The following is a 14231-nucleotide window of genomic DNA, read 5'->3' on the forward strand; positions in this document are numbered from 1 at the left end:
TGGTTCACAACCATCTGTAATGGGATCTGATGCACACCTCTTCTGGCCTGCAGAAGGGAAGGGAGGGAGGGATGGAAGAGAGAGAATCTAAATAAAACGGGGGTTTGGAAATCCAGCCTCAACAGCCCAGTGTTAAGTTGAAGAGTCACAAGGAGGCTACAAAGGAGTTTGAGAAGGAGTCGCCAGAGGTCGAAGTGTGTCATGGTCTGCGCTAGTGGCCTTGACAGGGCAGCACTAGTGGGAATATGGAAATGAAGCTGGCTGGGGGCACTGAGATGGGTTGGTGGGTTTGTGACAGACTTTGAGGAAGTGAATTGCAGCTTCTGAAGTGAAGAGAGGTTTTTTTGAAAAGACTTCAGGAATGACTAGGTGTTTATATGCTGCTAGAAGTGCTTAAGAAATTATGCAAGAGAAGGTTGTAGAACAAAGAACCCGAGAAAACAAGAACGATCTGAAATCCAATTCACAGAAGGCAGAATTGTCCGAGCTGCCCGCCCAAGCTGCTGGCAGTACCTCTCAGTCAGCCCAGCGCTGAGATGCATTTACTTTGGGTTCCTGTGTTTTCTGGGATTTCAGTAGGATTTCAGGAAGGAGACGTGTTTATAATTGACCTTTGAAACCTCTTTCTCCTAGATCAGGACAGTCGAACCCAACCTTTTTTCTCCAGAAAGGCTCGCAAGCATACGTTCTCAGGAAGAAACCACCCGGCTCTCTTCTTCCCAAAGCGCATAAGGTATGGCACAGAAATGCAGCAAGCCTTTCTTCCACCACAAGTAACGGCCTCTGAAAACACAGGAACAATTATATCTGCATTTGAAGGCCTCACAGTTACTGACTAATGCAAGTGCGATTCACTTTTAATTAAATATTCAATCAACTGTGCATCCTTTTGTTTTAAAAAGGATCTGCAGTTGAAGGCTAAGCTGTGTTTGAACCGCCATCCTGGTGGGCTTCCCTGTTCCCTGTGGGTTCATTCATTGCCACTCATTTCTAGATGCCTTCTTTTCCCTGCATACCAAGACCGTTATCCATAATGATGACCTTTATGTGATGAGTTAGCTTAATGTAGTTCTCTGGGCATATTATCATCATTCAGGGGTTAAAAAAAGAAAGACCTGAGTAGTCATTGTACCGTAGGCTTTAAGGTTTAGAATCATCGGGGGAAATGACAAAACATGTCTGTTACAAATTAAGTTTTCTGATTATTCTGAGTTGTTCACTACTTAGTAAACACATAAACCAAATTATCATGCTGTACCTCATAAGTGCATACAAACATGATTTACCAGTCAATTTTTTTTTTTTTGGTTCTTTTTTTCGGAGCTGGGGGCCGAACCCAGGGCCTTGCGCTTCCTAGGCAAGCGCTCTACCACTGAGCTAAATCCCCAACCCCTTACCAGTCAATTTTTAAACTAAATTTTCCTGGTTACAAAAACAGAAATTATCTCCAGATAGTTAGCAGGAGGGAACATAAATCCACGTCCTGAAAATGTTCTACGTACTCTCTGCATATATGGGAGGTCCTGGAATCATGTGCTTTCTAGTCATTCACCAGGAAAGACCACTGGGTGGGTTCGATATTATAGTAACAGGGGACACGGACGCTCAAGTTCTTGGAACCATCATGCTTCTGAAAATGCGAAGTTACTTAGATGCTTTTAAAAAAGAAGTTGGGTAACTTTTGTTAATGTCAACGTGGCATGACTGACGGAAACGCCCCACCCCCACCCTGCCTAGAAGTGTCTACCTCGGAAGGAATCCTCTTTGAGTCTCCTCTTGACTATGTCCCACTAGAACACAGCAGAACACATCGTGCTCTTAGCCTAAGCACAGCTCTGCTTTCCTCGCTTTCCCCAAGGCTGTGTTTTAAAAGCAGTGTCCCTGCTTTGCTGTCGTCCGTGTTGTAATTCCCTAACCCTTTTGTCCCCTACTCCCTACCACCCAGTCTCTTTCCTGACACATCTCTTTCAGTAGCCCTTGGTACTATGGACTGTCCTCACGTAGGGATTAATTACTTCCCTGGCCCATGACTCCTTGAACTCAAGATGAACAACATGTTTTCCTCTCCCTAGAACTGGTCAGTCACCTTTGTCCCAGTCTGGAGTAAGGCACTTTCCACACGCACAGATCATTCTTGCTGACTCATATTACAGCTCTGCTTTAAGCCACACCCCTGGGTCCTTTCTGAGTCTGCACATGTGTCTTACTCAAGTTTTCCTCTTCTCTTACTTGAGCCCCAGCTTTAATACCAACTTGCTTCTGGGTGCCTGGTTCCCCTCAGAGTTATCTGGGTCCCCCAAACAGACCATGTACCTGTAAGCGTCTTCATAACCCCTTCCTTGGAAGTCTGCTTCTCCCTTGGTGATCAGAAGGAATGGGTGGGTTTTTTCCCTTCCCACAACCACTGCCTGCCTTCTCCAGCTCCTGTATCTGACTAGAGGAATTCAGTCCTGAGCCTCCTGAGAACTATGAAGGGAGAGGTGAAGCCAAGAAGCAGGGAACTGCTGAGAACATAGAAACGCCCTTTAACAAAACCTGTGAAATGTAGCCAGACTGTTCCCTTTCTGCTACAAGAGCCAGTATGAAGCCTCAAGCAAATGCCCATCCTTTTACTGCAGTCAGATTAGCATGCTTTAGGGATGGCCTACTTTGTAACCATAATGGCTGAACAAGCTTCCTATTAAGGGAATTGTTACTGTCAGCTCTGGGTTACTTATTGACACATGCTGTAGCCAATAAATAGCCTTAGTGAAGGTTAGCTCACATGCAGTCATTAAATTTTTCTGTTTCTGGATTTCAATAATCCTATCTAGATTGATAGAGAATTCAAGGTCCAGAAAGCCTTGTTTTCTGTTGGATTTCCTGTTCCCAAGCCTCTGCTGTACTGTACCAATGCTTCCATTATCGGAACGGAATTTTATGTGATGGAACATGTGCAGGTAAGGTCTTACTTGCTTGGTTGGTGCTTTTATATCACTAACTTGTTCTTAAACACTCCTCTAGGTGGCGGTACAGAGCTACCAAAATTGTAGCCAAACAGGAAGATGGGGATGTGTATGTTCTTGGGGGGGGGGGAGGGGAAGGGGTCGGGGGAGGGGAGAATGGGGGGTGTTCCACATAGAAAGAACAAACTATTAAGACCAAAATCAAGTTGTGTTTAATTTGAAGATGTGGGTTAGAAGCGGTTTAAAGCCTTTGGGTTCACTCTGGCATGTCCTTGAGTTTTGTCTTTGGTCTGTATCTGCATACACATTTCACAGACAAACCTATGCCCAACATGCTCTGTAGATTGTTGGTTTTTGTCTGTCCGATATTTAAAAACTGGCCACTGTGATCACTTTAATAGGGTCGGATCTTCCGTGACTTTTCCATTCCTGGAGTTAGCCCAGCAGAACGTGCAGCTATATATGTGTCTTTGGTAGAAACCCTGGCATGGCTACACTCTCTGGATATACACTCACTGGAACTGGACAGATACGGTACCGGAGTCGGGTACTGCAAAAGGCAGGTAAGCTGCCCACGTTAGAAAGTACTTCACGGTCTCAGAAATAAGGCCCTGTGAATGACTGGTCAAATAAACCCTGTTGTTGTGTGGTTCTCTGAAATGTTGCCACTTAACATCTTCCTTGGTGATGTATCCAGATATCTTTTTATCATGAAATAATGCTGGTGTGTGTGTGTGTGTGTGTGTGTGTGTGTGTGTGTGTGTGTGTGTGTGTGTGTGTGTGTGTGTGGTGTTTTTTAAGTCAAGAAATCAGAGTGGATGAACCTGTGTATGCAGGCACACAAGTACGGCACATGGGTGTGAAGTGAAGGCCAGAAATGAGCTTCGGGTCTCTTATTCAGGAGCCATCCACCATATTTTCGAGGCAAGGCACCTCACTGGCTGACCTTAGGCTTTCTGATTAGGCCAGTCTGGCTGGTCAGTGAGTCCTCCTGCTCCTGCCGTCTCCCCTCAGTATTAGAATCCCGAGCTCGCACCATCAGGCCTGGCTGGCTTTCTTCATCTCCTTCCTTTCTTATTCTCTCCTCATGTGGTTTCTTGTACCCATGCTCAGGCAAACCCCATGCTTGCCCAGGAAGCCCTTTACTGACAGAGCCATCTCCCCCACCCTCACCCCCCACGAATTTTATTTTTTAGGTAACCTTTTGTTTAGTAAAAGCTTCCATTTCCGCCTTTCACTTGGTTTACCTGTAGATTTTCTTCTCAGCTTCCCCTTTCCGAGTTGTGCTAAGCAAACATCTATTAAGCTTTTAATGCTTGTGAGATACTTTTTTAAATCTATCAAGGAATCAGAAATAAGTCCCTGCCATAAAGGAACTTGTGGTTGTTTTTTAGAGACCCATCCATGAGTCTCATGCACATGAAGCTGGGGAATGGTCTATTTCCCTGAGTTTATTAGCCATTAGTAAACTGTTCAGTGCTCATTGCAAGGGCTGTATGTCTGGGGCATGGGCATTGGTGTGCCTGTGCCTGGATGTGGAGCATTAAGAATGAGATGGTGACCTTGCAGCCAGACCAGGCCCAAATGGGCTGCACCCATTATAAGAACATCCTTTGACAGTGGGGCAGGAAGATGAGAGAGAGCCTTCACTTGTGCTGAGTTGGTTCAAAGTGAGCTGTGCACATCCTGGTTTTAAATCTCTGCAAAACTCACAAGACAGAGGCACTATCCTCATTTTGCTGATGAGGAATTTGAGGTTTATACTGATCCAATAAGTTCCTAGACATTATATAAATCTCAGCCAGTAAGAAGCCAAAGTTGAAGACCTTTGCTCTGTTGTACTAAATTAAGCAGACAGACATTGGGCAACAGAGGAGTTGAGCAGCTGAAAGATGTGGTCTCATTTGTAAGAGGGCTCTGAGAATAGGTGGGTTTCATTTGCTTCTAATTCTAAGAGCAGCATAAAGCCTGCTCTGCTCTTATTGGTACATTGAAAATATCCTGTGGGTGAGGGAGAGGATGTTAGTGGGAAAAGCTCTTTCTAGCCCCCTTTTCTGGGATAAACCATCTGCTGAGGTGCGTGAGAGAGAGAGAGAGAGAGAGAGAGAGAGAGAGAGAGAGAGAGAGAGAGAGAGAGAGGAGGGAGAGAAATTACCTGTGGTGTATGTACGTGTGTGTGAAATCATCTGTGTTTGGAGGTTGTTTGCATGCATTTCTTTCTTCCATGAAGTAGTTACTGAGTGAAGACCGTTCTTGACACCTATGCCAGCATTTTTCCTTCTTGTCCGATAGAAACCTAAGTAGGTAAAATGGAGCAAGCAGGAACAGAAATTTGAGTGTTGGGGGTTTCATGCTGCTGGGAGTTTCATGTGAACAGTTCCGTTAAGCATTCAGTAGTAAGGTGGACTTGGGCACAGATAGACTAGTCTTAGAGTCACTGACCCCAGGACATTCTGTCTTTACCTCTATCCCTTTCCTGTTCACAAACCCCAGGTGTCCACCTGGACAAAGCAGTACCAGGCCTCCGCCCATCAGAGCATCCCTGCCATGGACCAGCTCTCCACATGGCTAATGAGGAACCTGCCAGATAGCGACAATGAGGAGTGCCTGGTTCACGGAGATTTCAAGCTGGACAACATAGTTTTCCACCCCAAAGAGGTACCGTGAGACATGTTTGGGACACATTGTCTGGATCTGACCTGAGACTTCTTAAGGAAACAGATGTCCCCCGCTTCCCCCAGGTCCTGAAGGAGCCCAGATCAGTCTGTTCTCCCCACACCTCAGACTGTCTCTGACTTAAAGCCTCTGGAGCTGAGTCCTACAGATTTTATGGCATAGGACTCTGTCTGCCTTTTGGGGCTGGCCCTAATCTTAAACAGTATCACAGTCCTCACTTTAAGCAGGGCTTGGAAGTTGGCGGGTGTCTCTCTTGTCGAAGAAGATTTTGATCTACTCCCTTAAATGCCAGCTTCATGGAATAGCATGGCTGGCAGAATTCACATCAACAAACAATCATTTGTGGGCAGCTCTGTGCTCAGAAACATTCATTTGTCCCCTAAGGAGCATAAACCACAGATGAAGAGAAAAGACAACTGAGCAAGAGAGACATCTTAGACCTGCATGCCAACATACCATTTAAACAGCCTATACACTAGGAACAGAAGGCCCAACCCTGAGTGCACTAACATGAACCCGCTCAGCAGTCAACATGGACTGCTCTCCAGCACCAGAGAATCCAGTGCCCCCTGCTGGCTTCTTCAGGCACTGCATGTGTGGGATGCACTTTTTTTTTTTCATCAAAAACAGTATTTGTAATTCTGAGACCTTCACTTAACACGACCATTTCTAGCTGTACCCATCTTTTGCTGCAAGTATGAACTTTATTTTTCTTTATAGTTAAAAAATATCTACTTGTTATTCATACCACATGTTTTATCCAGTCCTATGCTGCAGGATACATAGGAAGTTATTTAAGCTACACATTGTGAATACTGCTGAACTCAACATTGATATCCACGCATGTTCTTTCAATTCAGCTTTTAACAGAAACCCAGCTTATTTTCCTCTTTTGTTAAAGATGAACTATTTACACAGACAATATAATCTGAATACAATTTCCCTCCCTGTGTTCTCTAAGTACATCTCTGCCATTCTGTCTAGATCTATGACTCCCTCTCTCTCTTTCATCAGAAAAGAAACGCTTCAAAGATATAACAACAAAATAGAGCAAAATAAAATATAACAGGCCGTCAAGGACCAACCTCTGCTTGTGCAGGGGCTCCTCAGAAATGGGGTGTTTAAGAGTGGAGAAAAAACATAAAATCAAAGTTAAATCTTGGGGTACAAGCTGATGGTGTGTTTTCTGCTTAAGACAGCTTTCTCTCTGGATAGCTCAGCTCTGACAGACCAAGACCCAGGTTTTTATTTACATATCAATTTAGTCATTTACTCCAGGTTCACTTTTAATGATCTCATGAGTTAGCATTGCATGACCCCACCCCTTATTCATAGAAAATGATGTCAGGCAAGTTTTAACATGCAAATGAATCCAGAGAGCTACCTGCCTTTGGAAGCACAAAGAATAACCAGGTGGGATTCTGTCGTGTAAGATGACCTTCCAACCATGTCTGGACCTAAATTTCACTCTGTCTCAGGCTGACCTTGAACTCACTTTTATGCGGGAGTCTGTCCTCCACATTCCTCAACATAGGTCTTAACTAATTCCTTCCTCTGCTTCTGAAAGACCCCGGAGCGGGGAGACCATCACTCAAGTCTCGGGATGACGTGACCCCCCAAGAACTCACGAGAGACCATCCTTGCTGTAATCATACAAGGTTTATTGATGGGAACCAGTGCACTGGAGTCGAGACTCGTATCCCACGCAGGGGTAGAGGAGTTCGACCCTGAGTATGGGAGAAGGGGTATTTAAAGGAAGAAGCCACAACCCAAGGGGGTAGGGATGGCGTCATTGGAAAATGTCGAGAATACCAGTGAAAAATCACAAGGAGAAGCTTCCTGTTTCTCAAGATCATTTTCAAGATTGTAATCTAACTTTATGGTCAGCCAGTTCCTGGGAGAAGCTTCCTGTTTCTCAAGATTGTTCTTTAAGATTTTAATCTAACTTTATGATCAGCTAGTTCCTGGGAGAGAGTTGCCGAACCAGCTGGTGTAATTACTCATTCTGTGGCCAGCTAGTTCCTGGAATATGCAGTTCCAGGGCCCGACCAGTTTCTTTCTTCTGCTCTAAACTTTTGTCTAGGGGGGGGCAACCTTAAAACTTCCACATTTCACTTCCACTTAGCTTCTCTGAGTGCCTGCCAAGCCCTGGCTCTGACATCCCTTTCTAACTCCTTTGAGGATTCACACATTCAATTTCCCCTTCTTGAGACACCATGATTCATGCATGACTTAGTTTGACTTTTTTTTTATAAGATTAATTTTAGCTTTTAGTATTTCTTTTTTCTTTTATTGGATATTTTTTATTTATATTTCAAATATTATTCCCTTCTCCGGTTTCCTGGACATAAACCCCTATCCCCCTCCCCCTCCCCTTAGTTTGACTTTTTACCCTGCAGGAACAATGACCACAATCTGGTATTTCAGAAACTGTTTTCTTTAGTATTTATTTAATTAAAATGTGTGAATTAGAACGTTTCCTGCATATAGGACATTTAGTTTTTAAACCTTGAACTTAGGTTTTCAAAATTTTGCTACATAGTATCACTTGGGTATAACTCCATATCTTAATCAAAGAAGACCTTTTTCCCCATGCCTATGAACTGAACCTAGAGCCCAGCAAGCACTTTACCAACGACCTGTGTTTCCCAGCCCCCCCCCTTTTTTTTTTTTTGAGACAGTATCACTTACTCTGTAGCCAGGCTCTGTTTTGAATCTAGATCTGTGTGATTCAAAGTTCACAATAACCCACAATTCTACAATAATATGTCTAAGTTTTTCAAAAGAATCAAAGAAGTGAAAAAACAAAGGTGCATGGAGATGTGGAATACCCTGACTCACAGTGTGTTGTGTGTGTGTGTGTGTGTGTGTGTGTGTGTGTGTGTGTGTGATTCTTTTCATCACCAAAGCAAATGTCACATCTACATTAATTCTTAAAATATAAATATAATTAATCATCAGAACTTCTTCTTTCCCTCAGTTCCTCCAGACTGAGAAGTCGGAGCTGTGTCTGCATCTGTTTGTTAGCAGAGATGTCAGGGCAGAGGGCAGGAGGATTAGCAGCCAGGAGTAGAACCAGAGGCCTTGGCACTAGACAGTTGATGCTGGTTGGTTTTCATAAATCAGAGGCACCACTGTGGGCAAAGACTACAAACTGTGACCTCATGTTGCGTTTTGATGGAAATCTGAGTGCTGAATGTACTGTGTCCTCTGCTTGCTTATTCGTTTTTTTTTTTAATCCAATGTGTCCTGTGCATCTTGTTGCAGTGTCGGGTTATAGCGGTGTTGGACTGGGAGCTCTCGACCTTCGGCCATCCTTTGTCAGACCTAGCCCATCTATCCTTGTTTTACTTTTGGCCCCGGACACTGCCCATGATAAACCGAGGCTCTCACATTCAAGAGAACACAGGTACAGAGGAGCAGTCACATAAACTCCTTTTTGTTATTGCCAGAGCTGAAAGGCATACGTTGCTTGTAGTTCTGTGAAGCTTTTGTTCCTTAAAAATGTTTCTAATTCATCTTGCTTGTTTTCTGAACTTAGAACCTCACTTTTTATACACATTTTTTGCATATAATATTACTTGGCTCAATAGTGACTGTCTTTGCACTGCATGTCATTGTCAGATTGTATCTTCTCAATGGTGACTGTCTTTGCACTGCATGTCATTGTCAGATTGTATCTTCTCAATGGTGACTGTCTTTGCACTGCATGACACATTGTATCTTCTTGCTCTATTATGTCATTTTGAAATGTTCACTGTGGCATCCTTACTAAGGTTTATGCTGTGTTCTGTTTTTATAGGAATACCATTGATGGAAGAACTGATTTCTATATACTGCCGTCGCAGGGGAATTGATCCTAATCTCCCTAACTGGAATTTCTTTATGGCCCTTTCATTTTTTAAATTGGCTGGAATAGCACAGGTACTTATTTTCAGCAAGTTTAACCATTTCTTTCCAATGTATTGTGAGCTATGTTTAAACTACTGTTTAGGCCACTGTGTTCCTCCAAAAGTCAAGTTAGATATAAGTAACATGTAAGTTTAGAATTTACAACAACAAAAGACTTCAGTGGGAAGAAAATCTGAGTATCACATGAGTTATGACTCTTTTGTACAGAGAAGGTCAGTGAGAGAAGACTTGATGGTGATGGGAAAGTAGGAAGTGCATGGTGGGAAAGACTACGTACAGTGCACCAGAAAAGCACGCTAAAATCCTCGTTTGTTGGAGACCGAAAAATCTTCCCCCCTTGTTTAGTCTGGGAGCCACCCAGGGCATGCATGGTCCCATCTGAATTCATCCAGCATAGGTCTTCTCACCACAGTTACTCTTTCTGGAAGCGTACACATGAACACACCCAGATTCTAAAGCCAGTCAACTAATGATGAGAAGAGGCCGTGTTAGGTTGAGTGGGAATTGTGAAAGAGCTGTTTGCCGTTCAGGTCACACTGCTCAAATGACACTGTTTTACCCAAATTAGGAATCAAAGATGACATTGAACAGGAAAGCCTTCTCCTTGGTGTCAGTGTCTGATTACATTTTGATCGCTGTTAAGGGAAGCAGTAATCAGTATGGGCGTTGCCTTGTTTTGGGCAGTGGCTCATTTTCAAGTTTGGCTTGAGTCATTGGTTACACTTTTGCCTGGATAAGAGGGACACAAGGACATGATATGAGTGTGACTCTAACTCATAGGGATACAGTGTCCTCTGCAAGTAAGTTCACAGCCTCCTTGGTCTGACTGACATCGCTGGAGTCCATGAATTACAAATTGGAAAGAGAATTGGTTAGCTAAGGGACCATTCTCAATGAATTTTAATTGTCCCATGTTAATTTACTTGTAGGGGGTCTACAGTAGATACCTCATGGGAAATAACTCATCTGAGGATAGCTTTCTCACTGCCAATACTGTGCAGCCTCTGGCAGAAACTGGATTACAGCTGTCAAGAAGGTAAGGAAAGCAAGGTCTCGGGTAATTCACAGCCTCGATCAGCTGGGTCTCTAGGACCCCAGAGAGGCAGGGCACAGCCAGGGGTCCTCACTATTCACAGCCTCAATCAGCTGGGTCTACAAGACCCCAGAGAGTCAGGGCACAGCCAGGGGTCCTCACTACTCACTTAGTCACATTACAGCTTCAATCAGCTAGGTCTCCAGGACCCCAGAGAGTCAGGGCACAGCCAGGGGTCCTCACTACTCACTTAGTCACATTACAGCTTCAATCAGCTAGGTCTCCAGGACCCCAGAGAGTCAGGGCACAGCCAGGGGTCCTCACTACTCACTTAGTCACATTACAGCTTCAATCAGCTAGGTCTCCAGGACCCCAGAGAGTCAGGGCACAGCCAGGGGTCCTCACTACTCACTTAGTCACATTACAGCTTCAATCAGCTAGGTCTCCAGGACCCCAGAGAGTCAGGGCACAGCCAGGGGTCCTCACTATTCACTTAGTCACTGGGTGTGGGAAGCTTAAAACTTTAAGAAAATGGAAGTTATATCTCTGTACAGACTAGGACTGCTATTGACAGTCAGGATAGTTTTCTAGTAAATGACAATATACCTAAAAAGATAATGACTTAAAAATGAAAAGAAAATACCCATATTTATGATTACATGTATTCTTTACCAATTGGAATTATAATCTTTTAAATATATAGGTGAGCATGATTTCATATAACCTATTTAAATACCTATTAAACATACCTATTTAAATGACATTATCATATTATTAACTCATCAGTAATACTTTTTTCTTCAACATTTTACAAGTGTCTTTGAAACTGTATCTATATCAGGACAGCATTTCTGAGGGGTCTGACACACCTTTCCAGCCACACTCCTGCTCCTTATACAGTGGATGAGTACTAACCCCAGAGACATTTTCTAAGCCCCACTAACCCATGACACAACATTGGAATAACTGGGTTTAGGGGGGGATTTATTTATTTGTTTCTTTATTTTATGTATGTGAGTTCACTGTCACTCTCTTCAAACACATTAGAAGAGGGAATTGGATTTCATTACAGATGGTTGTGAGCCACCATGTAGTTGCTGGGAATTGAACTCAGGACCTCTGGGAGAGCAGTCAGTGCTCTTAGCCGCTGAGCCATCTCTCCAGCCCCAGGATAATTGTTTTTTACAATTCATTTCTAAATTCAACTCAAAACTCTGTGTGGTTTTTCCAACAGAACAAGGGCTTCACTGTGTTTCTTATTACTCTCTTAAGGTCCTCTTTAAAATGACCTGCAGTGGTATCTGTGAAACATGTGTGAAGAATCCTGACAGATTTGTGCAGACCTTCCTTGTTCTTTTGTGGTTGTGACAGTGAATGGACAGCACTAAGGCTAGCACTGGTTGAGGCCATGTGAGGCTTGTGTTTTCCCAAGTAGCTTTTTAAGCATTCAAGCCTCATGATCAGAACAAAGCAATTCTATGTTTGCTCCATACTATAAAAACGAAAAATGATCCATGGGGCTGAGGTCACAGCTCAGTAGTAGTAGAGCAATTGCCTGGTCTGTGCAAGGCTCTGGGTTTGCTCCCTGGAGCTGCTGGTGGCTAACGGATCCAAACTGAATAATGAGCCGAAGCCTCCCAGATGTGGCTGCTCCTCCTACGGATATCTTTGGATAGCTGGGGAGGTTTTAAGAAATGTATAATGATGACTTTGGACACCTTTGTAACCTTTCTTTTCTTTTGCCCAGAACTCTCAGTACTGTACCACCACAGGCTGACGCAAAAAGCCGGCTGTTTGCACAGAGCAGGAGAGGCCAGGAAGTGCTCACTAGGGTGAAGCAGTTCATGAAGCAGCATGTCTTTCCTGCTGAAAAGGTACTGTGCTCAAGGACCGGGTAGTTCTTTCCTGACAGGCAGCACCCCTCCCCCACCATCCCCCATTCTTCCACTTCCCTCAGTTCAGACATTTAGAGCTAAAATCTCCTGCAGGATACGCACATACATCTATGGTTGCAAATCAAGGCAAAGGGACCAAGCAGTGAGGCCTGGATGGACTGGAGTGAAACATTACACCCAGCTGCCTTTCGATAAGGCGGTGATCTTCAGCTTTTGTTACTCTAAATGTGGATGCTTTGAGAATTTGAGAACCACAGTCTCCCCCAAATAGACGTGGCCTGAACTCTGGCCTGTCATTTAAAGCCACATAAATACTAGCCTTCCTTTCCCTCACAAGCTGTCATTATAAGGGGTTACACTGAAGAAGTTCATGGATTGGACTGAGGAAACATTCATCCAGTAAAGAATTATGTACTGGGCACCGGAAGAGCAGCTGAAAATTAGAACAAGACAGACAGGGTTTACGCCCCTGTGGAAAGACAGATGAGGAAGAGGCGCTAAGTGCTGGGAAGAAGAGGAGGAGTTTTGACAGGGTGTGTATGTGAGGCAATTGTAAAGGCTTGGTTCCGATCCATGCCTGGTGGAGGTTGGTGGCCTTGTGTGGCCTCAGTCTTCCTTCTGCAACATGAGTAAGTCTGGTCCGCCTACAGTAAACCTCATGGTAGCTACCTGCGATTCTGAGGGTCTCGAGCTGGACTGGAGTCAAATGAACTCAAAAGACCAAGAGTCTCAACGATGTCAGAAGTAAGATGCGTTTATAGGGACATTAGTGCTGTTGAACTGTAGGACTAGCTGTCATATTAGCAGATGTCTTGATATGAACATTTATCATAGAGTGGGATACAGTTTCTTCAAAAACACTCAAGTATTACTTCTAAAATTGTCACCTCTCTGTTGGCACTAATTAGTTCTGCCCTAGCTAGTGTGTGTCCAATTTTGAATTCAAAATTAAACTTTTGAATATCAAAAGGGGAGAACAGCACTTTTAATTCAATATAGTAGTCTAAATTCACCAAATTACCCTTCCTAAAATAAAATTCAATTGAAGTTTTAGGGCAATGGAATAAATTAGAGCAGGCAAGGGGCCCACCAGAAAAGCTAATGCAAAGTAGATTTGAAAGACAGAGTGGGTCGTCCGAAGAACAGACCATCATAGAGGATGTTTCATCTTGAAGGAATTTTGAGAGGAAAGTGGGCTTTTCCCACAATGGAGAAGTAGGTGATTGGGTGACACGGAGAGCAAGGGGCAGAGAGAAGTCAAGGTGCTGGAAGAGTTATCCAGCTGGAAGCCAGGGCCCATGACCATGAGTGAGCAGCGCCCTGCATTGTTCAGCTCTGTGTCCGCTCGCTCCGTGGAGTTTCAGATGGAGAGCCAGCTTGCCTATCAGTTCATCTAATTCTCATGTACTTACACTGAATCTAAGCCCATCTGCCACATGCCTGCGCCTGCAGCCAGCCCAGACAAGCCGAGATTAGCAGAGGGAAGAAAGGGGTTTGTTTTCTCTTTCACCTGCTGTTCCTGTGGCTGGCACCAAAGCAGGGATGGGAGGGGTCGGAGTGAGGTTGTGGTGCCTGTGAACCCAGTGCTACTCAGCTGTTAAAATATGTGCGAAGGACTCACAGTAAAAGTAAAAACACAAACCCCGGACAGACTGTAGAAGGCGAAGGTTGGCCAAGCTTGTGTGGTAAGCAAAGCCACTTTGTGTTGGCAGAGCTTTTAAATCTGTGTTCCCACATCTGATAGCAGCAGCATGTCATCACTCAGAAACT

The 14231-nt window shown here is 44.1% G+C and overlaps 1 protein-coding gene across 1 annotated transcript in view; it reads left to right on the forward strand.

Moving 5' to 3' along the window:
• Positions 1-14231, forward strand: part of Acad11 (acyl-CoA dehydrogenase family member 11) — a 65150-nt gene that overhangs the window by 8582 nt on the left and 42337 nt on the right. Inside the window, exons 2-9 of the mRNA XM_032910387.1 lie at positions 634-733; positions 2814-2939; positions 3347-3508; positions 5439-5603; positions 8889-9030; positions 9424-9545; positions 10463-10569; positions 12314-12440. Coding sequence (XP_032766278.1) covers positions 634-733; positions 2814-2939; positions 3347-3508; positions 5439-5603; positions 8889-9030; positions 9424-9545; positions 10463-10569; positions 12314-12440 — 1051 coding nt within the window. The remainder of the gene's footprint in view (positions 1-633; positions 734-2813; positions 2940-3346; positions 3509-5438; positions 5604-8888; positions 9031-9423; positions 9546-10462; positions 10570-12313; positions 12441-14231) is intronic.

The sequence above is a fragment of the Rattus rattus genome, chromosome 8, assembly GCF_011064425.1.
Source record: "Rattus rattus isolate New Zealand chromosome 8, Rrattus_CSIRO_v1, whole genome shotgun sequence".
Lineage (NCBI taxonomy): Eukaryota > Metazoa > Chordata > Mammalia > Rodentia > Muridae > Rattus > Rattus rattus.